At 38.6% G+C, this 23083-nt stretch overlaps 1 protein-coding gene and 1 long non-coding RNA gene across 4 annotated transcripts in view; one reads left to right on the top strand and one right to left on the bottom strand.

The window, feature by feature from the left end:
* The window catches only part of LOC116558512, a 6500-nt gene extending 1842 nt beyond the window's left edge, over positions 1 to 4658 (bottom strand). Inside the window, exon 1 of the long non-coding RNA XR_004272030.1 lies at positions 4614 to 4658. This is a non-coding gene — a long non-coding RNA (uncharacterized LOC116558512). The remainder of the gene's footprint in view (positions 1 to 4613) is intronic.
* The window catches only part of XPOT (exportin for tRNA), a 48593-nt gene extending 26567 nt beyond the window's left edge, over positions 1 to 22026 (top strand). The window contains exons 17-25 of one of the 3 annotated variants that reach the window (XM_032288533.1): positions 1812 to 2050; positions 3468 to 3753; positions 5716 to 5905; positions 7253 to 7369; positions 7770 to 7885; positions 8603 to 8650; positions 12230 to 12301; positions 17845 to 17901; positions 21249 to 22026. In XM_032288533.1, coding sequence (XP_032144424.1) covers positions 1812 to 2050; positions 3468 to 3753; positions 5716 to 5905; positions 7253 to 7369; positions 7770 to 7885; positions 8603 to 8650; positions 12230 to 12301; positions 17845 to 17901; positions 21249 to 21275 — 1152 coding nt within the window. In that variant the 3' untranslated portion in view covers positions 21276 to 22026. The remainder of the gene's footprint in view (positions 1 to 1811; positions 2051 to 3467; positions 3754 to 5715; positions 5906 to 7252; positions 7370 to 7769; positions 7886 to 8602; positions 8651 to 12229; positions 12302 to 17844; positions 17902 to 21248) is intronic. The other 2 variants (XM_032288549.1, XM_032288542.1) reach the window with 2 other exon arrangements.
* Positions 22027 to 23083: the final 1057 nt, after the last annotated feature.

Below are 23083 nucleotides of genomic sequence, written 5' to 3'. Positions count from 1 at the left end.
AAAAAAAAAAAAAAAAAAAAAAAAAGATGAGTTTGCTGTTAAGATGAAAAGTATATTTTAAAAGTTTTTTAAAGAAAAATTAAAGAAAAAATTCAAGTTCTAAATTAATTCTGTTTAGTTCTATAATTTTATTAGCCATTCTTAGCAGCTGCTATTGTTAGATTGAAGTTTTCTGTGTCATTTTAGGCTTAGGGTAAAACAAAATTTAAATGCTAGTCGATCTGAATATCTTGGTGTTGGGATTGGGTCATAATCGAAGCATTAAAATCCTGGAATCCTAAAAATCACAGTTCTGAAAGATCAAAATCTTGAAAATATAATCCTGGAAAAAGTAATTTTAAAAATTTATTTGACAGAAGTTGCAGTGAGCCAAGATCATGCCATTGTACTCTAGCCTAGGTGACAGTGAGACTCCATCTCAGAAAAAAAAAATTATTTTGAAGACATTGTTTCACATTTTTAAAAGGGAATGTATTTGAGAAACATGTAAAAACATGACAGCACTTCATTGGCCACTTTATACAATAAAATAGGCAATAATAACATATGCTTTTGTAAGCATAAACAGTTATAAAAATGACAGTTACATGGGTAAAACAGGAGCAAACTATTAATAAAGAAATAGATCAGAAAGCAAAATGTGTAAGTGCATATCACTGTGGTTAGCAATTGTGTGCCACTCAGCTTTGTAACTGCACTCATCTAAAATAACCATGACAGACAACCTGTCTTGAGGAAATTGATTAAAAAAATGGCGATGGGTCACCACAACATTTGCAGTCACTCAGAGAGCCAAGATCACAACAAATTCTATGTTTCATAGATGCAGATATACAGATATACAGATATGCATGTATATCTTCTTGTATACATGCACGGTGCTTAACACGAAAAGTTATGCTGTGATACTGTACTTTTGTGGAGTCAAATTTATGATGTTCAAGGCAGCAGAAGAAAAGTCTGTCCAGCTTTCAGAGAGAGAGACCAATTCAACTTTTGTATTTGTTCTTTCAGAGAACTGGTCAGTTAGGTGGTGCCCGCCAACACTGAGGGCAGATCCTCCCCACCTAGTTCACTTGGACTTAGTAATCTTTTCTGGAAACACCCTGACAGACACACGCAAAATAATGCTTTACTATGTATTTGTTACTTAATTATTTAAAAGAAGTGTAATACTCTAGTATTTTGTTTTTGTTTTTGTTTTCCCTTTTTATTTGAGACAGCCTCGGCTCTGTTACCCAGGCTGGAGTGTAGTGGCATGGTCCTGGCTCTGGTCTTGGTTCACTACAACCTCCACCTCCCAGGTTCAAGCAGTTCTCCCGCCTCGGCCTCCCGAGAAGCTAGGACTACAGGTCCACCACCACGCCTGGCTAATTTTTGTATTTTTAGTAGAGATGGGGTTTTACCATGTTGGCCAGGCCGGTCACAAACTCCTGACCTCAAGTGATCTGCCCGCCTCAGCATCTCAAAGTATTGGGATTATAGGCATAAGCCACCACATGCAGCCTAGCCTCTTAACAATCTTACAAATAAGATCTTTACAAAAGGAAACAAGTTAGAAAGTTAACTTTAATAATTATCTTACATGATCATTTGTAGAGTCTTGTCAGGACTGGAATTGGAACCATGATCTGTTGACCTCTAATTCAGTTTTCTTTTCATTCTATGATCCTGGGAGGTAATTTGTCTTTATAAGTATTTGATTTATGAGTTGGCGTGATAGATTACATTTACTGTTTGTTCCTAATGCACTTTTTCTCATTAAATGAGAGGAACTCAAAAACTTTTAGTAAGACTAAATTGCATTCTAGGAGAATGGCCACCAGTCGTTACTGAGCAGCGATGATCAACTTTTTATTTATGAGACAGCTGGAGTTCTGATTGTTAATAGTGAATACCCAGCAGAAAGGAAACAAGCCTTAATGAGGAATCTGTTGACTCCACTAATGGAGAAGTTTAAAATTCTGTTAGAAAAGCTGATGCTGGCACAAGATGAAGAAAGGCAAACCTCTCTAGCAGACTGTCTCAACCATGCCGTTGGATTTGCCAGGTAAGCGTGATCACAGTTAAAATTGTAATGTGCATGTATCTACACAAGCAGAACCACTTGTTTGGTGAGCACACATATTTGTGTTTCCTTGGATTGTCCAGAGAATTGTCTAAATCCTCGACTTCCAAATTCAGTAAATTAGGTTTAGTTGAAGCAGGGGTTAGATTACATCATTTGCATTTTTGCCTTGACAACCGTAAATCTTTAACTCCTCTGACTTCTTTGGTATAAATAGGTTGTGTGTTTAAGGGGATTAGCTAAAGTGTTAATATACCAAAGATACATTGGGATGGGATGTCTTTGGTTAGTCTTGGTTACCTTAAAGAGAAGAGCCTGAGGCTTCTCTTTAGTTGCATTGTGTCCTGAAGACCACCCAAGCAGCTTTTTCCCCCGCAACCATGCTTTTTATTGACAAACAATAAACAACAGCATGAAAGTTGTAATGATTGCTAATTAGAAGTTAAATTGTTCTATAATATACTTAAAAACAAGAGCCGCCGGGCGCGGTGGCTCACGCCTGTAATCCCAGCACTTTGGGAGGCCGAGGCGGGTGGATCACAAGGTCAAGAGATCGAGACCATCCTGGTCAACATGGTGAAACCCCGTCTCTACTAAAAATACAAAAAATTAGCTGGGCATGGTGGTGCGTGCCTGTAATCCCAGCTACTCAGGAGGCTGAGGCAGGAGAATTGCCTGAACCCAGGAGACGGAGGTTGCGGTGAGCCGAGATCGCGCCATTGCACTCCAGCCTGGATAACAAGAGCGAAACTCCGTCTCAAAAAAAAAAAAAAAAAAGAAAAAAAAAAAGAACAAGAGCTAGATACTAGAGAGGTTGTATAAATAGCTTAATTCTGAAGATGGTTTTCTAAATTTAAATAGGTAGTTTGCAGATTATCTAGTACAGTCTAGTCATAAGTGGATTTATTTTCTTTTTCCTGTCCATTTTTTCAATAGGATTTTTTTTGTTTGTTTGTTAGGTATCACACTCAGCTAATTTTTATTTTTAGTAAAGATGGGTTTTCACCGTGTTGTCCAGGCTGGTCTCAAACACCTGGCCTCAAGTGATATATCTGTCTCAGCCTCCCAAAGTGCTGGGATTACAAGCGTGAGCCACGGTGCCCAGCCCAGTTGATAGGATTTTAATAAAACGTTTAGATAGAGTCACATTGGAAGGATTATATTAACTACATGTCATTCATTTAAATTAATTTGTGCTCTTCCGTTCGGGAAAGATAATTAATTGGAAGCAGTAGTTTACCAATAGCCATATTAGCTAAAGATGGAAGTAATTGTGCTGTGGGAAAAAGGTCTGGTTAGCTTTGTTAATTTTGTAATTTGTTGTGCATTGCTTTTGAATACTCCATAGCACTTTTAAAGAATAAAGTTACATCTGATTGCCTGATTTTTGCTTATATAGTCGAACCAGTAAAGCTTTCAGCAACAAGCAGACTGTGAAACAATGTGGCTGTTCGGAAGTTTATCTGGACTGTTTACAGACATTCTTGCCAGCCCTCAGTTGTCCCTTACAAAAGGATATTCTCAGAAGTGGAGTCCGTACTTTCCTTCATCGAATGATTATTTGCCTGGAGGAAGAAGTTCTTCCATTCATCCCATCTGCTTCAGAGCATATGCTCAAAGATTGTGAAGCAAAAGACCTCCAGGAGTTCATTCCTCTTATCAACCAGATTACAGCCAAATTCAAGGTACTGCAAACCTTCAGAGCACTGAAGAATCTCTTGACTTAAAGATCAGATGTGTTTATCTTCAGACATGTTTTGGATTTTGCCGTTGAGTTTCTTTCTTTCATTTCTTTTCTTTTTTTCTTTTTCTTTTTTTTTTTTTTTGAGACAGAGTCTCGCTCTGTCGCCAAGCCTGGAGTGCAGTGGCACGATCTTGGCTCACTGCAACCTTTACCTCCCAGATTCAAGGGATTCTCCCACCTCAGCCTCCCAAGAAGCTGAGACTATAGGCATGTGCTACCACACCCAGCTAATTTTTGTATTTCTAGTAGAGACGGAGTTTCACCATGTTAGCCAGGGTGGTCTCGGCTTCCCAAAGTGCTGGGATTATAGGCATGAGCCACTGTGCCCGGCCTTTTTTTTTTTTTTTTTTTTAAAATAATGAATTACTTGAGAGCTTCATGGATCATATGTATTTTTATTATCCGTGGTGTCTGGCACACTGTGTACACTCCCTGATACGTAGGTCATGCTTAAAAGATGTTTGAATATAAACAGACCCTATCTACTCTGTGTAGCAGAAGAAAACAACTAGCCTGCTGTTCTAGAAGAGCATATAAAAACAGCATTGAGTAATAAATGTCTAAAGAAATAAGAAGCACCATAATTTGGGTACCCATAGTTGAGACAGTCTGCAGGAGTTTAAAAGTAATTCAATGTATTAAAGTCAGTTTTCTGAAGGACATTTAAGCTGTCTAATAAAAGTGGTTAATGCTTACATAGTACTTCCTTTTTTTCTTTTTTTTTTTTTTTATGGAGACAGTCTCGCTTTGTCACACAAGTTGGAGTACAATGGCACAGTCATGACTCACTGCAGCCTCCACCTCCCAGGTTCAAGCGATTCTTGTGCCTCAGCCTCCTAAGTAGCTAGGACTATAGGTGCGTGCACCACACCAGCACACCAGGCTAACTTTTTGTATTTTTATTAGACACAATGTTTCCCCATGTTGGCCAGGCTGGTTTTCAAATTTCTGACCTCAAGTGATCCTCCCGCCTCTGCCTCCATAAGTGCTAGGATTACAGGCATGAGCCACTGCACCTGGCCATTTACATAGTATTATCTATGTTCAGAATCTGTTTTAAGCATTTTTTGTACATTTACTCATTAGATCTTCATACCTACCCTAGAAGATAGGCATTATATGTTATAGTTGAGGAAAACTGAAGCATGGAGAAGTTAAGGGATTTGCCCAAGAGTATGTAAAACCCAACAGTTCTTTTGTAAGCAAGTATTCAGAAGGTGCTATTAAACGATGTTTTTTACCTTTGTTCAAAAAAAAAAAAAACCCTAAGAGTTTAATCATATAAATTGATTAAGCAAAACAATTCATTTTTTGAGAATTTAAATTTGAAAATATTCCATGGCAGTATTTTATTGTGAAATATGTCTGACTACCTATTATTTTAACCTAAATCTTAAGCTGTAGGAAAGAGTTTAAATTTAATGATCTTGAGGCTGTTAATAATATTTTTTATTTTTTATTTTTCCCCCTTGAAATGGAGTCTTTCTCTGTCTCCCGATCTTGGCTCACTACAACCTCCACTTCCTGGGTTCAAGTGATTCTCCTGCCATAGCCTCCTGAGTAGCTGGGACTGGGATTACAGGCATGTGCCACCATGCCCGGCTAATTTTTGTTTTTTTAGTAGAGATGGGGTTTCACCATGTTGGCCAGGCTGGCCTCAAATGACCTCAGGTGATCCACCCACCTCAGCCTCCCAAAGTGCTGGGATTACAGGTGTGAGCCACTGCATCCAGCCTAGTAATGTTTATGTTATGTAGATTTTATCTTAAAATTGATATTTACTAACTGAATTATGTACATACAGTATATATCCTAAATAAGAAAGGCTTTATGTAAACTAATTTTTTCAAAGTTGCATATCAATATTTTTACTAATTTCTGAAGTAACGTTTTTTATCTGCAGATACAGGTGTCCCCATTTTTACAACAGATGTTCATGCCCCTGCTACATGCAATTTTTGAAGTGCTACTCCGGCCAGCGGAAGAAAATGACCAGTCTGCTGCTTTAGAGAAGCAGATGTTGCGGAGGAGTTACTTTGCTTTCCTGCAAACAGTCACTGGCAGTGGAATGAGCGAAGTTATAGCAAATCAAGGTGGGGACGCATGCTGTATCTAATTTTTCTGCTTAAGTCTGTGTCGTCGTACATCTATATGAGCAAGAGCAAACTGAAGTAAATGTAGAACTTTTCAAGTTTGTCAGCTCATGGAAAGACAGTTCATTGTTTTCAGGCTGGAAATTATTCACTTTTATGTAAAGCACCTTAAAATTAATTTGTATTCTGTTTTTTTCTTTATGCAGCATTTTTTTTTTTTTTTTTTTTTTTTAGACAGAGTTTCACTCATGTTACCCAGGCTGGAGTGCAATGGCGCGATCTCGGCTCACCGCAACCTCTGCCTCCTGGGTTCAGGCAATTCTCCTGCCTCAGCCTCCTGAGTAGCTGGGATTACAGGCACGCACCATCATGCCCAGCTAATTTTTTGTATTTTTAGTAGAGACGGGGTTTCACCATGTTGACCAGGATGGTCTCGATCTCTTGACCTCGTGATCCACCCGCCTTGGCCTCCCAAAGTGCTGGGATTACAGGCTTGAGCCACCGCGCCCGGCCTATGCAGCATTTTTTAATTTGGTTCTTCAGCAATATAAATAACATGGCTGTTTGCCAGAATTGACCTGACAATTGTGTCTTTATGGTAAATTAGCCATTTTGAAATATAAAATAAATGGAACTGTGTAGATTAGTGTACAGAATTCTACTGAATAGGAAATTTAGGGAACAAAATATAAGGGGCAATTTGATTTTTCAGCATTTTATTTTATTTGTAAGATAGGGTCTCTATTGCCCAGGCTGGAGTGCACTGGTGTAATCATGACTCACTGCAACCTTGACCTCCTGGCCTATCCTCCCATCTCTGACTCCTGAGTAGCCAGGACCACTGGTGCTTGCCACAATGCTGGGCTAATTTTATTTTTTGTAGAGACTGGATCTCACCATGTTGCCCAGGCTGGTATCAAACTCCTGGGCTAAAGCTATCTGCCCACCTCGGCCTTGCAAAGTGCTGGAATTACAGATGGGAGCCACCGTGCCAAGCTGAGTTTTCAGTGTTTGTTTGTTTGTTTATGTATTTAATAAAGACGGTGTTTCACCATCTCAGTCAGGCTGGTCTTGAACTCCCGACCTCAGGTGATCCGCCCACCTTGGCCTCCAAAGTGCTTGGATTACAGGCGTGAGCCACCACGCCCAGTGGAGTTTTCAGTGTTTTATACATAGGTGCCCAGTTAATAAAAATCAAGGAATTTTGCAACTCTGTAAATGTTTTTTCCCTCTTGATTCTTCCTGTCCCACCTGTAAATGAGTTTATTTGTTAATGTATATGAAAAAAGAACTTAAGGTTGCTTTCCTAGTTATTTTTGGAAATTAAAGTAAGGTTTATCTCCTCAGGTGCAGAGAATGTAGAAAGAGTACTTGTTACTGTTATTCAAGGAGCAGTTGAATATCCAGATCCAATTGCACAGAAAACATGTTTTATCATCCTCTCAAAGCTGGTAGAGCTCTGGGGTAAGATAATTTTATTTTTTAACCTTCATTCATTTTCCATACTCTTTCATAAAACTTTTTTTTTTTTAAGACAGAGTTTCGCTCTTGTTGCCCAGGCTGGAGTGCAATGGTGCGATCTCAGCTCACCGCAACCTCCGCCTCCTGGGTTCAGGCAATTCTCCTGCCTCAGCCTCCTGAGTAGCTGGGATTACAGGCACGCGCCACCATGCCCAGCTGATTTTTTGTATTTTTAGTAGAGACGGGGTTTCACTATGTTGACCAGGATGGTCTCATAAAACTTTTAGAGATGAAATGGAATCCTAGCCCTAAAAGAGAGAGAAACTGGGAGTTAGTTTTCCCTGGTGATGAATTAATTGACTTACTTTTATATATAAGATGAAAATTTGAATTCTCTTGACAGGAGGTAAAGATGGACCAGTGGGATTTGCTGATTTTGTTTATAAGCACATTGTCCCCGCATGTTTCCTAGCACCTTTAAAACAAACCTTTGACCTGGCAGATGCACAAACAGTATTGGTAAGCACCTAGGAATCTTTGTTTACCTTGTGTAGATCTCATATATTCCCAGTTTCTTGTTTAATGCCAGGTTGATTATATTATGTTTCATTGCTTTTTTTTTTTTTTTTTTTTTTTTTAAATTTAGTGATTTCAGATCAGGTTCATTTTTTAAAAAATTGACACCTTCTGGATTTTTTATGGATTCTTATTCAATCCCAATGCCACAGCTGAATTTTACAAATTCATCAGCTGCTTCAACACATGATTTTTTTCTAGGACCATGAAAGGGCATATGGCACAAACATTCTTTCAAGCTAGAGTATTAGTTTCCTACTACTACTTTAATTCTAAAACTTGCACTTAGTGGTTTTCTATAATCATTAAGAGCCCAGAATGGCAACTTGATCCTCCTTGTGTGATAGTTTCCCTAGTTCTCATTTTCACAGTACCTAATGTCAGTTTCTGCTTTCTCACTTTCCCACAACCTAGTAAAAGCTAGATTTCATAATTGTAATTGACTACATTAAAACAACAGTTTGTATTTTTGTTTTTTTCTTTTTTTTAAATTCAACCCACTTAGTCCACCTGCCTGTTATCTTTCTTTCTTCTATCCCTTTTCTGGAGTTAAATATTTCTCATTTATTTGAATTGCCCTGGCAGTGGCCAGGGTAGTAAAGAGCTGGATCACTAAACAAGAATCGAGTACATGAAAATTCTTAAACTTGTTTTTCACAGGCTTTATCTGAGTGTGCAGTGACACTGAAAACAATTCATCTCAAACGGGTAAGCCTTGTAGTCCATGCCCTGTCATTGTCATCTCACATGTGGTATTATTCTCTTGGTTCTTGAAAGATGTATCTTATGTAAAATTCCTTTTTTAAAAAAAAATTTTATTTTTTTTTAAATTGCGCTTCATTATCAATACACTGTGTAAAACTTAACTATTGTTTTGACTTTTTTGGATGTGGGGAAGAGGATGAATGAAAGTAGCAGTATCCTTTTATTGTCGTTCATGTTTTGGGAAACATGTTTTGGGTTGACTAAGGATGTGAAAAATCTTAGCCAGAATTTAAAGATTCAGTTTTCATGATCTTTTTTTATTATTATTTTTTAATTTTTTTTTAAAAAGATGGGGTTTCTCCATGATGGCCAGGCTGGTCTTGAACTCTTGACCTCAGGTGAGCCACCCACCTCGGCCTCCCAAAGTGCTAGGATTGCAGGCGTGAGCCACCATGCCTGGCCAGTTTTCATGATCTTGTAGGCTTCCTCAATACTATATTTTTAATTTATTTTTATTTTTATTTATTTTTTTGAGACAGTTTTGCTCTTGTTGCCCAGGCTAGAATGCAGTGGCACAGTCTTGGTTCACTGCAACCTCTGCCTCTCAGGTTCAAGCAGTTCTCCTGCTTCGTCCTCCCTAGTAGCTGGGATTACAGGCGCCTGCCATCATGCCCAGCTAAATTTTATATTTAGCTGGGACGGGGTTTCACCATGTTGGCCAGGCTGGTCTCGAACTCCTGACCTCAAGTGATCCACCTGCCTCAGCATCCCAAAGTGCTGGGATTACAGGCGTGAGCCACTGCTCCCAGCCTATTTTTTATTTTTATTTTTTGAGACAGATTCTCACCCTGTCACTCAGGTTGGCTAAGTTTTATATTTTTTTAGGGATGGGGCTTCATGATGTTGGCCAGGCTGTCTTGAACTCCTGACCTCAAGTGATCCACCTGCATTGGCCTCCCAAAATGCTGGAATTACAGGCGTGATCCACTGTGTTCGGCCTTGGTTATTTTTTAAATATGTATTTTACTTTATTTTTTGTGATAGGGTCTCTCTTTGTTGCCCAGGCTGGAGTGCAGTGGCATGATCTTGGCTCACTGCAGTCTCAACCTTCTGGCTCTTCCCACCTCAGCCTCCTGAACAGCTGAGACTATTGGCACACATCACCACACCCAACTAATTTTGTGGTTTTGTAGAGATGGGGTCTCACCATTGTGCCTAGGCTGGTCTTGAACTCCTGGGCTCAAACGATCCTCCTGCCTTGGTTTCCCAAAGTGCTGGTATTACACCATGCTCAGCTGATTCTGGGTATTTGTAAATAACTGGAATTGGTTGCCAGCATTTTAAACTCTCAAATACTTTTTTTAACCGAAAATTCCTGCCTCCAACTTCTCTCAAAGCCATAAAATGCCAGCACAGGACTGGTATTACCACATAGCTACAGCCAGCTAAAGAGCAGTAGTTCCCCTCACCTCCTAAAAAGAACATGAACTTTTGCTCACTGTTCTCCATTCAGGCTGTGTACTCATTTGAACTTGATTTTTTGATTTTGATAGAGACTGGAAGTGTTTTCAATTTAGCAGCATTTATTCTACACTTGCTACGTGCTAGGGTAGGGTAGGTGTGTGTTTAGGGACGGCAGGGTAACTGCATAAAGATGCATGAAGCATCCCCTGATATCAGGGATCTCAGAATCAAGGGAGGCCAACAGATAAAAAACTCCAGTGGGTTAAGTACTTTAGTGGAGGCATATAAAATGCTATGGAACTAAAGCTGAACAGGCAATTTTGCCTAAGGGGTCAGTCTAAGCAAGCTATAGGAAAGAGGTGATATTTTTGATGGCCCTTAAGATAAATAAATGTAGATTGATGGGACTAACAGGAAGCTGGCATTCTGGGCAAAGTTAAGTTGGTGTACAAAGACAGAACAGATGTCGCATGGTGGATTTGGTGGGCCATTATAGAGTTAATCCTGTTCAGCTAAAGAATAGAGGCAGAAGTGATAGCTAAAAATAAGATGAGACTACGTTAAAAGCCTTGTGTTACATGTGTAAAGTTGGGAAGTCAGTAGGCAGTGGGTTTGTAATTTAAGAGGGAAAATGTTCCGAACAATGGGTCTGAAGCAGTTAGAACTAAATACTGATTTTGGAGTCCTCAGTGTAAGTCAGTCTGTAAAGCCACGGGAATGACTAGACTTTCTAAGACCAGAACAGAAAGAACCTCGGCTCAAGCTAGAGTCAACAGAAAGGTAGAAAGAGAACCAGATAGCCAGGAGTGGTGATGCATGCCTGTAATCCCAGCTACTTGGCAGGCTGAGGCACGAGAATTGTTTGAACCCAGGCGGTGAGGTTGCAGTGAGCTGAGATTGGGCCACTGTACTCAAGCCTGGGCAACAGAGCGAAACTCTGTCTCAAAAAAAAACAAAACGAAAAAGCAGAACTAGAGGTAGGAGTATTATCAAAGATAAGGGAAGAGAGTCTCAGGAGATTGGATGGCATTATTTGGATGCTAGACAGTCAAGGTGGATGTGGATGAAGGATGAAAAGGAATAGTAAGGATGGTATTTCTAGTTGAGCAGTATTTTTTGTACCCATAGAAGTCTTAATTTAAACACACAGAGTTGAGTCAGACAATACTATATTTTAAAGTGTTTTGTTTCAAAAACAAAAAAAAAAATGTTTTGCTTCATTGTTCTATTTTCTCATTCTTTTGAGTGACTTGAGGTACAAGTTTACTTTTCCTGATTCAAAACAAAACTACACTCTTAAAGTGATAACAGTGAGGTTACAAGGTGATGAACAATGCATAGGAAGCAAGCATAGACAGGGTAGACACAAGAAAAAGATGAGAAGGAAAGTAGGAGGGATCTGGGAAACAGTGCAGGGTTTCTGCTTCTCAAATAAAGACAGGTTTCCTCTGATGGGTCATTAATCTATGACCTAGATCCAAGGTGAAGGAGGAAACAAATCCTTTGATTCAGGAGCACTAATATAAACAGAAAATCCAGATGTCAGTGCAAGGAAGAGTACATTGAGGAGAGATGGAATGATTTTTTTTTTTTTTTTTTTTTTGAGCTGGAGTCTCTCACTCTGTCACCCAGGCTGGAGTGCAGTGGTGCAATCTCGGCTCTCTGCAGCCTGCACCTCCTGGGTTCAAGCAGTTCTGCCTCAGCCTCCTGAGTAGCTGGGATTACAGGCATGCACCACCATACCTGGTTAATTTTTTTGTATTTTTAGTAGAGATGGTGTTTCACCATGTTGGCCATGCTGGTTTTGAACTCCTGACCTCAAGTAATCCACCACCTTCGGCCTCCCAAAGTGCTGGGATTGCAGGCATGAGCCACTGTGCCCGGCCAAGAACCTTATTTTTCAGATGGAAAAACTGATACTCAGAGAAGTTAAGTAACTTGCCCAAGTTACTAGAAAGTTGCCAGAGCCAGACTTCAAACCAAGGCAGTCTGGTTCTCGAGTTTGTGTTATTAAGCACAAACTATATTGCTTTAAAAGTGTACATGTAGTTTTCCTGTTCTTTTTAAGCTTATTAATGTCAAGCAAGAAAATAGTTCTAAGTATCTTTTAATCTTCAGGGCCCAGAATGTGTTCAGTATCTTCAACAAGAATACCTGCCCTCCTTGCAAGTAGCTCCAGAAATAATCCAGGTAAGAGCTGTTTCCTACCATCATATAGGTGAGAGATCACAGTAGTAACAGCATTGCCTGTGACACTGTCACCAGTAGAAATCACAAATATTTTCATATTACATAAGTTGTTACTAGTATCTCAAAATACTGGTTATGCTTATCACCTTTTTGGAAATTATGAGTTACTAAGTAATATCACTACACCTTGTTACTGAACAAGTTAATAAGTCCTTAGTGTTCTACCATATTTTAAGTAGTCTGATAACCATTATTCAGTATAATTGGCTTCTGTTATAATCCCATGTAGTATGTTTCACACATTTTTTAAAGAAACATTCTAAAAGTAGTCTAACAGGCTTTTCCAGACTGCCGAAGGGGACTACAGCAGAGTTCTGAAGCCTTGTGCCAGGTAGTTCATTGTATGTATGCCAAGCTTATCAATGTTTCATCTGTAAATCTGAAACTATTTTAAGGAAAGTGTCTAGAAAGTTACCTTATACTTTTAAGAAGTCATTTGTATAATACTGTTTCTTGGCATATAATTTTTCAGATTTCTTATCCAGTAGTACATGGAGTTAATGAAGTATCTAAAACTAGAATTATAATTTCTTATGTATATTTCAAAATTTGTTTCTTCATCATTAGTGTTTTTGTTTTCTTTATTTTGTCGTAAGAACACTTACATGAGATATATACCATCTTAACTATTTTAAGTGCACAACACAGTATTGGTAATTATAGGGACAGTGTTGTACCTATAAAACATAGGTAGATCTCTAGAACATATTCACCTTGCATAACTGAGACTTTATACCTGTTGATTAGCAACTCCCATTTCCCCCAGCACCCATTTCCTGGAAACCACCATTGTACTCTGATTCTGTGAATTTGACTACTTTGGATACCTCATATAAGTGGAATCATACAGTTATTTCTCTTTTTGTGGTTGGCTATTTCACACAGTGTCCTTTAAGGTCATCCATGTTGTTACATATGGCAGGATTTCCCAATTTTTTAAGGCTGAATAATATGCCATTGTATGTATATATCACATTTTCTTTGTTCGTTAATCCACTGGTAGATTCATTTGGGATATTTTCACAATTTGGCTATTGTGAGTAAGTGCTAAGTGAACATGGGAGTGCTTATATGTCTTTGAGATGCTGATTCTAATTCTTTTAGATAAATACCAGAAGTGGGTTTGCTGGATCACATGGTAGTTCTATTTTTAATTTTTTGAAGAAACTTCTTAACTGTTTTCTGTAGTGGCTGTATACCATTTTGCTTTTCCATCAGTTGTGTAGCAAGGTTCCAATTTTTCCACATCCTCATCAACACTTGTTGTCTTTTTTTTTTTTTTTTTGTAATAGCCATTCTAAGAGGTGTGAGGTGATATCTCATTGTGGTTTTGATTTACATTTCCCTGATGATTAGTGATGTTTGAGCATCTTTTCATATACCTGTTGGCTATTCATATTTGAAGAAGTCTATTCAAGTCTTGAGCCCATTTTCTAGTCAAGTTATTAGGTTTTTTGCTATTGAATTAAAGGAGTTTTTAATTTACTAGAAATTAACCCCTCATCAGATAAATGGTTTGCAGTTATTTTCTCCTATTCTTTAGCTGTTCCAGAGGTTGCCTTTTTGCTCTGTTGATTGCTTACTTTATGGTGCAGTAGCTTCTTAGTTCGATGTAGCTCCAGTAATGTAGCTTTTCATGATATCAGTGAAATCATTTCCAAGACCAGTGTCATAAAGCTTTTCCTGTTTTCTTCTAGTTTTGCAATTTGGGGACTTACATATAAAATCTTTAATACATTTTGAGTTGATTTTTGTGTATGGTATAAGATAAGGGTTTCGTTTTCTTTTGCATGTAGATAATCCAGCTTCACCAGCACCATTTATTGAAGAGATTATTGTTTCCCCTTTGTGTATTCTTAGTACTTTTGTTGAAGATCAGTTGACTGTATGCAGGAGTTGATTTTCAGATTCTATTTTGTTCCATTGGTTTATGTCTGTCTTAAAATAGACAGGGTCTCACTCTGTTGTTTGGGACTAGAGTGTGGTGACACCATGATAGCTCACTGCAACCACAAACTCCTGGACTCTAGGAATCCTTCTGCCTCTGCCTCCCAAGTAGCCAGGATATATGTCTGTCCTTTGCTAGTACCATACTGTTTTCATACTGTAATGTTGTATTTTGAAATCAGGAAGTGTGGTATATCCAGCTTTGCTCTTTCTCCAGATTGTTTTTGGCTATTCTAGGCCTTTTGTGATTCCATGTAAATTCTATTGTTGTTTTTCTATTTCTATAAAATATGCTCTTGGAACTTTTATACAGATTGCCTTGAATCTGTACATTGCTTTGTTTTTTGTTTTTGGAATGATTAAGAAGCTTTTAAAGTTTTTTTAAATTTATTTTTATTTTTTTGAGATGGAGTCTTGCTTCATTGCCCGGGCTGGAGTGCAGTGGCATGATCTTGGCTCACTGCATGCAAGCTATGCCTCCCAGGTTCAAGCGATTCTTGTGGCTCAGCTTCCCTAGTAGCTGGGTTTACAGGCACGCACAACCATGCCTGGCTAATTTTTTTTTTTTTTTTTTTATAGTAGAGACGGGGCTTTGCCAGGCTGGTCTCGAACTCCTGACCTCAGATGATCCAACCACCTTGGCCTCCTAAAGTGCTGGGATTACAGGTGTGAGCCACCTTGCCTGGCCATCAAGAAGCATTTTTTTGACCTGATGGAACAGGAATATTCGTTTAGCAGCTCAGCTTTATATACTATTTCCCCTGTGTCATTTTACATACATGTGTAAAAGGGGAAGCCTTTTATTCCAAAGACATTTCCAGAGTACAATGACACGATCTCAGTTCACTGCAATGCCCACCTCCCAGGTTCAAGCAATTCTCCCACCTCAGCCTCCCAAGTAGCTGGGATTACAGGCGCCCACCACCATGCCTGACTAATTTTTTTATTTTTAGTAGAGATGGGTTTCACCATATTGGCCAGGCTGGTCCCGAATTCCTGACCTCAAGTGATCCACCTACCTCAGCCTTTCAAAATGCTGGGATTACGGGCGTGAGCCCGTGTGCCTGGCCAGAACTAGGGGCTTATCTGTAGCCTGGGTAACCCCATATCAATTACTGTAGCCCACAATGGCCTTGGACCTTAGGCACTGGCTTTCAGTGTTGCTATCTACTTCCCTGTCTTCTTGGGTAATGCCACTAGGCCCGGGTAGGACATTTGCCCTTTCACTTTACCGGTAGAGTCCCAGAAAAAATACTTTGAAAGCCAAATGATCTGGGTGAGAGAGCTGCTTTTTCTCCTGCTCCTTTTGGTCTTGAGCGTGACCTCATTCTTCCCAATGGTTTTTTTGGTGTGTTCCATGATCTCCTTACTCACCTTGATCTCTGTATCTACCAGGACCTGCTCTTCATAATATAAATAGAATTGTAGGAAGGGTGATGATATCGTGTTCTTAAACATCATGTTTTGCATCCAAGGGTTTTTTTAATTGAATCTGAGGTATGTTGGAAAATGCAAATTTCCTGGCACCTTCGCCCAGAAACCCATATGTGTTATAATTCACTGTTATGACCTTCACCATGTCCCTGAACACTACTACATCACCCTGGTCTGGGTACTGCAAACGGGGAAGGGTCCCTTCACAGGTAGTGGCAGCCAAATACCAAAGAGAGGCAAGAGAGCAGCAGACACCACTTCTTGGCAGATTGCTTTGGGTAGTGAGGACATTTTAACAGTATTAAGTCTTCAGTCCATGAACACAGCTATCTTTCAGTGGTTTTTTTTGTTTTTGTTTTGAGACAGGGTCTTGCAGGGTCTTCACTCTGTTGACCAGGCTGGTGTACAGTAGTATAATCTTGGTCACTGCAACCTCTGCCTCCTGGGTTTAAGCAATTCTCCCACTTCAGCCTCCCAAGTAGCTGGGACTACAGATGCGAACTACCGTGCCTGGCTAATTTTTGTTTCACTATGTTGGCCAGGCTGGTCTCAAACTTCTGACCTCGTAATCTGCCCACCTCAGCCTCCCAAAGTGCTGGGATTACAGGCGTGAGCCACTGTGCCTGGCATAAACTAATATTTTAATGAAAATAATAAATTACGAATTATTCTCATGATCTTAGCGCTCATCAAAAGTAGAACTAGACCATTCCCTTTACAGCAAATATTCTTCCTGATTACTAAATGAAGCAAAATTATTTTCTATTTAGCAATTGTATTGTGAAAGATAAGCAACCTCAGTTTTCCCTTTTTCATATGCCTTATGTCTGACAACACTTTTTGTGGAATTTTCTGTTAAAATTCTCTTTTGGTCTAGCTCTGCTTGGTTATCCCTCTTACTAGATGTGGGCAGCCATAGCAATGTTTTTTGTCCCACTCACTCTTCTCAGGCATGAGTCCACCTTTTCTAAGAGTGCTGTGTTCTCAAAAGTGAAAGCAGCCTGTTTGACAAGTATTAATGTTTATAGCATTTGAAAATGCTATAAACCTCTTGTGGTGAGGTACTGTTGAGTTGATCTTGATAAGTTATAATAAAAATACTATGAATTTGAAGCAACCTTAAGTTCCTTTGACAGATAAATAGACAAATAAGATATGGTATATACATACAATAGAATACTAAGCCTTATTTATAAAATAATCCTGTCATATGCTGTAATGTGGTTGAACCTAGAGGACATTATGCTAAATGAAATAAGGCACTTATTAAAAGACAATGCTTTCTGATTCTATTTGTTTGAGACTTGCCAAAGCAGAAAGTAGAATGGTGGTTCCCAGGGGCCAGAGTAGGGGAAAATGGGGAGTTCTTCAGTTAAGAGGTAGAAAGCAAGCTTGTTTTGTAAGATGCAGACATTCTAGAAACCTGTTGAACAACAATGTGCATGTAGTTAATGCTACTGTACTGTACATGTAAAAGTGGTTAAGATGGTAAGTTTCAAGTATTTTTAACTACAACTTAAAAAAAAAAAAAAAAAAAGAGCCAGGCACAGTGACTTAATGGCTGTAATTCTAGCTTCTTGGGAGGCTGAGGTGGAAGTGTCCCTTGAGCTCAGGAGTTGGAGGCTACTGTGAGCTATGATCATACCACTGTACTCCAGCCTAGATGACAGAGCAAGACCATCTCTTTAAAACAAACAAACTGTGGGCTGGGCGCGGTGGTGCACCTGTAATCTCAGCTCTTTGGGAGGCTGAGGCAGGCGGATCACCTGAGGTCAGGAGTTTGAGACCAGCCTGACCAACATAGTGAAACCCTGTCTCTACTAAATACAAAAAAAAAAAAAAATTATCCAGGTGTGATGGTGCATGCCTTTAATCCCAGCTACTTGGGAGGCTGAGGCAGGAGAATCACTTGAACCAGGGATGAAGATGTTGCAGTGAGTTGAGATAGCACCATTGCACTCCAGCATGGGCAACAAGAGTGGAACTCTGTCTTTAAAAACAAACAAACAAACAAACAAACAACTAAACTGTGGATATGAATTACAATGGATTTAATACAAATACATTTGTTCTTGTTCTGCTTTGTTTTTCCGGCCCCCCAGGAGTTTTGTCAAGCTCTTCAGCAGCCTGATGCTAAAGTTTTTAAAAATTACTTAAAGGTAAGTATTTGTGAAACTCACATATCTTCATACAATTAGGTAATGTTTGAGGGCCAAGAGAGAATAAATATCTGCAGTTACAGATGTTTATGTGAAGTCCTTTTTAAGCTCTTGCAAAAGATCATAAAATGTTAGGTAAGCACACTGAATGTATACCCTTTGATATATTGGTAAGAAAATGCCAGTTTCCTTTTATATTTTCATGATGTAATTAAATAGAAACTAGAGAGATTAGGAGAATAAGAAATGTTCAAGAACAGTTATCCTGTAATCCCAGCACTTTGGGAGGCCGAGGCGGGTGGATCACAAGGTCAAGAGATCGAGACCATCCTGGTCAACATGGTAAAACCCCGTCTCTACTAAAAAAAATAGAAAAAATCAGCTGGGCATGGTGGCGCATGCCTGTAATCCCAGCTACTCAGGAGGCTGAGGCAGGAGAATTGCCTGAACCCAGGAGGCGGATGTTGCGGTGAGCCGAGATCGTGCCATTGCACTCCAGCCTGGGCAACAAGAGCAAAACTCCGTCTCAAAAAAAAAAAAGAAAAAAAAAAAAGAGAGAACAGTTATCCATATTAAGTTGAAAAGAAGGAGCTAAAAATATAAAAACAGAAGTATCAGATAGTTGCTTTTATCCTATTTTGAAACATTCGAATTGTAAAACAGACAAAAAGGAGATTCCTCAGATTTGGTCCATCAAGCCTCCTTTTACATTTATGAAATCACCGATTTTTTTTTTTTTAACTCTGTAAATCAACAAAAAGTGTCACGTTTATTTGGTATTCATAGTTATAATTAAGTTCATGAGATAAAACTGTCTTGGTCTTACCTAGGTAGTCATTCATTTCATACATCATGACTGCTTTTTACATACCAAGTACTATAGTAGTGGTTGCAAATACAACTATGAGTAATTTTCCCTCCCCATAAGGAGCTCATGATCTAGAAATAAAGTTACATTGTGACAAGACGAGTTGTTTATTTTTTAATTTTCACTTAAATAATTTGAAGACAAAGCACTATATTAAATTTGGCAGCAGGTAACTTAATGTATCACCTGGTTCTTTTGGCCAAGGCATTCAGTAAAATATATAAGTCAAAGGGCTTTGTGCAGTAAATAAGTGTGCCATCCTTTGACTGTGGTCTAACATCTTCCCTTGTCAGTTTTTTCTTATAGTTTGTCTATTACAAAGTAATAGTAGACAAAAGTTTGTCAGCTTCAACATCTCAGAGAGTTTGTGTGGAAGAATATTGAGGGCTTATTTTTTTTTTTTTTTTTATCATTGGAAACCCTCTCCTTCACCGTCCTTCCATAAAAGCCAAATGCCTATGGGAGTAATCCCTGTTAAATAACTGATCAATCAAACTGAATTAAAGGGCTCAATCCTCTATCTATTAGAGGTGTCTGTAACTGTAGATCTAGGTACCCTGCAGAAGGCTCCAGATATGATTATTCATCTTCATAGCATTTATAAAGTCTTCCTTCTGAGCCCAACTTCTCTTCTGTGATGACATTATCTTAGTGATCTCATTATCTCAGTGTTAGCATTATGATTCTAGTTGGAAGAAATGAACTTCATTCTTTTGTGCTCACTCCTCTCTTCATACCTGATCGATCCTCAGATCTTGTGGATTCTTTCCTCCTCCTCTCTCTCCTGTCTCTTGCTGCTGCTCTAGTGTAGGCTGATATTATCTGATTCTGTTCTCTCTTCACTTGTTCTAGCCAGGCTGATGAGTTTGAAAACTTCAAACAGTCCTTTGATATTTATTCTCCTTCCTCATAACCTTCCTAAACAAATTCATGTTTCTCATTTTGGCACTTAATTTTTTTTTTCATATTCTGACCTGAAACTATCTATCTGCTTTTTCTTGCAGAAATGGTCTTTACTGTTCTTGTAGTTCTTTAAAAATCCTGCCTTACTAGCAGCCCAACTTCTGTATGAGCTATACCCATTTTTCTAGGTTTGCCTTAAGCATGGCCTGCTTACTTTCTTTCGCTTATATAGTGATCATTCTTTTGGCTGCACATAGTCAGTAGATTACCTGTTAAATGAATCTCCTAGGTGCTAGGGCACCATCAATACTGTTCTTGTCTGTATTACTGCATTTTTACACTGCTGATAAAGACATACCTGAGACTAGGCAATTTACAAAATAAAGAGGTTTATTGGACTTACAGTTCCACATGGCAGGGGAGGCCTCAACAATCGTGGCGGAAGGCAGGGAGGAGCAAGTCACATCTTACATGGATGGTAGCAGGCAAAGAGAGTTTTTATGCAGGGAGACTCCCATTTTTAATACCATCAGATCTCATGAGACCCATTTACTACTCAGGAGAACAGCATGGGAAAGACCCAACCCCATGATTCAATCATCTCTCACTGGGTCCTTCCCACAACACGTGGGAATTATGGGAGCTACAAGATAAGATTTGGGTGGGATCACAGAGTCAAACCATATCATTGTCCTTACTGAGCACACTGAATTGTGTTTGGTGCTAACCTGACCTGCTATAGATGGCAGTGTATAATACTAGGCCATGCCTAGCACAGCCTCTAGCCAACTCTTTTGTAGTCTCAAAATTTGACTTGGAAGTACTTCTGAATCATCAAATAAATAGTAAATTCTTTTTTTTTTTTTTTTTTTTTTTGAGACGGAGTTTTGCTCTTCTTACCCAAACTGGAGTGCAATGGCATGATCTCGGCTCACGGCAGCTTCTGCCTCCTGGGTTCAGGCAATTCTCCTGCCTCAGCCTCCTGAGTAACTGGGATTACAGGCATGCGCCACCATGCCCAGCTAATTTTTTTGTATTTTTAGTAGAGACGGGGTTTCACCATGTTGACCAGGATGGTCTTGATCTCTTGACCTTGTGATCCACCCGCCTCAGCCTCCCAAACTGCTGGGATTACAGGTGTGAGCCACCGCACCCGGCCTATAAATAGTAAATTCTTTATGGTGTTAGAACTGCTATGTTTAGCTTTGACTTGTTTCCTCCTCAATATTTAATTTATCAGTGTTAATTTTGAAATAGTACCAATCAGTAAAAAGGTGTCAAGAGCATGTTTTCTTCTGACCCCTTGATTTCCATAGCAGACAGATAATACCATATTTTCCCTACTTCCCCAACTGGGTGATGTCAGCATAAGCTATATCTAGACTTACCAAATTCTCCAGAACAGAAGTTTCTGACCTTAGATTACATATGGATATTTGAGTCATGCAAAATGTTCTAAATGTTTATTGTTTGTTACAAAAGAACACTGCTAGCATTCAGAAACTTGGAACTGTTCTTCAGGTGAAAGTGATACCTTCTGACATAAGTATTGATTGCATTAATACTTTGTTTACAGGTGTTCTTCCAGAGAGCAAAGCCCTAAGGACTGGATTTCCCTGTGCCTACTTCATGATCAGGAATTCCAGTTAATAATTTATGAAGAAGCAGTTTTTGTGTGCCATTCACACTGGTCTTTTTAACATTGTTTTGAGCTTATTATTGCAGTATATGTTTTGGGATTTTTCTGTAAAATGGGTGTAATTTTCCTAATACAGGTATGTAACAACAAAAGAAGTTGCCTGCATGCCAGTTCAAATTGTTCTGTATAAAGATAATCTTAAAAGACACAGTTATCCTAGAACCTTAATTCTTTTTGAAAGTTTCAGTCAAGTCCTTTATAAAGACCATAGCAGTGGAAAACAGTGTACTTTTTAAAAAATTGCTGAATATAAAATGTTTGAAAATTTTAATTTTCTTTATGTGTGAAGACACATAAAGTATGGGGGGAATACAACAATCAAAACTAACTTTGTAGATAGCCATTTCATTTCTTTAAACTGTTTCAATGCCAATATGTATTCTACAAAAGAGAGAATGGTTTTAGGCTCCAGTGTTATACTTTTTATATATATACATATATATATATAAAAAATAAATTTTACATAGTGAAATCTACCAAGTCTTTTCTGGAATTATTATAAATATTTTAGTTTTATTTTCTCATCAGTTTCTCCCTAATTTCCCATTTTAAGGTTTGCAAATATTAGTGTATGGATGCTTTATTTCATTAAACCTTGCTCCTCAAAGGTAACATGCAATTTAGTTGTTACATGAGAGTCTTTTTTTAAATGTACTAGAAAAAAAGCCTATGTGAATCCGTTGATAAAATTCCAGGCTAGGCACGGTGGCTCACACCTGAAATCTCAGCACTTTGGGAGGCCAAGACAAGCAGATCACTTGAGGTCAGGAGTTTGAGTCTAGCCTGGCCAACATGGTGAAATGCCATCTCTACTAAAAATACAAAAATAAGCCAGGTGTGGTAGCGCACACTTGTAATCCCAGCTACTCAGGAGGCTGAGGTAGGAGAATCGCTTGGACCTAGGAGACGGAGGTTGCAGTGAGCTGAGTTTGTGCTACTGTACTCCAGCCTGGGCAACAGAGTAAGACTCTGTCCCAAAAAAAAAAAAAAGAAAAAAAAAAAAAAGAATTTAAAATCCTAAATTGGAAGTGGGGGGGAGAAAATAAATTATTTTTTTTAAAAAAAACCCCAATTTGTTTTCTCACTCTTTTATTGGATCTATTTAGAACACAGTATACATATGTGTTTATTATGTTTGTAAATGGTAGCTACTTGAGAAACTATGTGTTTATTTTGTTTGTAAATTCATGGCTACTTGAAAAAGCAAAAGGAAAAATAATAGTTATCAGTAGCATCATTGGAAAATTAAGAAGAGAGAAGGGACAAAACTGAGCAGCAGAATTCACATAGGCATTTAAGTTTAAATTCTAAAAGCCCAATTAAGATTTTCAGGGAGGGTTTGTTTTGCCCTTTGTCCATTTGTGTCTCCTAAGGGTTTCATGGATGGGCTTCAGTGGCCTATAAACTCCATAAAATTATATTCTAAATTTTGCACATGTATTTTGTTCTGGATTAATCCCAGAGGACATTTCAAACATTTTTCTTACGTCATGTAACAGAAGTACTTAACTAAATTGACAGTTATAAAAATAGATCAGTGAAATGTACATTATACTTTTAATTAAAATGTTTTCAGAAATAGATAAGTGTAAGCTGAGTGTTTCTTTGATAGGTTCCCCCCCCCACCCCGTACTATAGGAATGATAATTGCAGCTACTGCAATAGTAGTAATTATTAAACAGATACTAATGAATAGCATAGCTTAGTGGGTA

This window comes from Sapajus apella, unplaced genomic scaffold (genome assembly GCF_009761245.1).
Source record: "Sapajus apella isolate SASKATOON/1434 unplaced genomic scaffold, GSC_monkey_1.0 scaffold2, whole genome shotgun sequence".
Lineage (NCBI taxonomy): Eukaryota > Metazoa > Chordata > Mammalia > Primates > Cebidae > Sapajus > Sapajus apella.
Note: the sequence above shows the minus strand (reverse complement) of the source record. Positions and strands in the feature narration are given on the sequence as shown.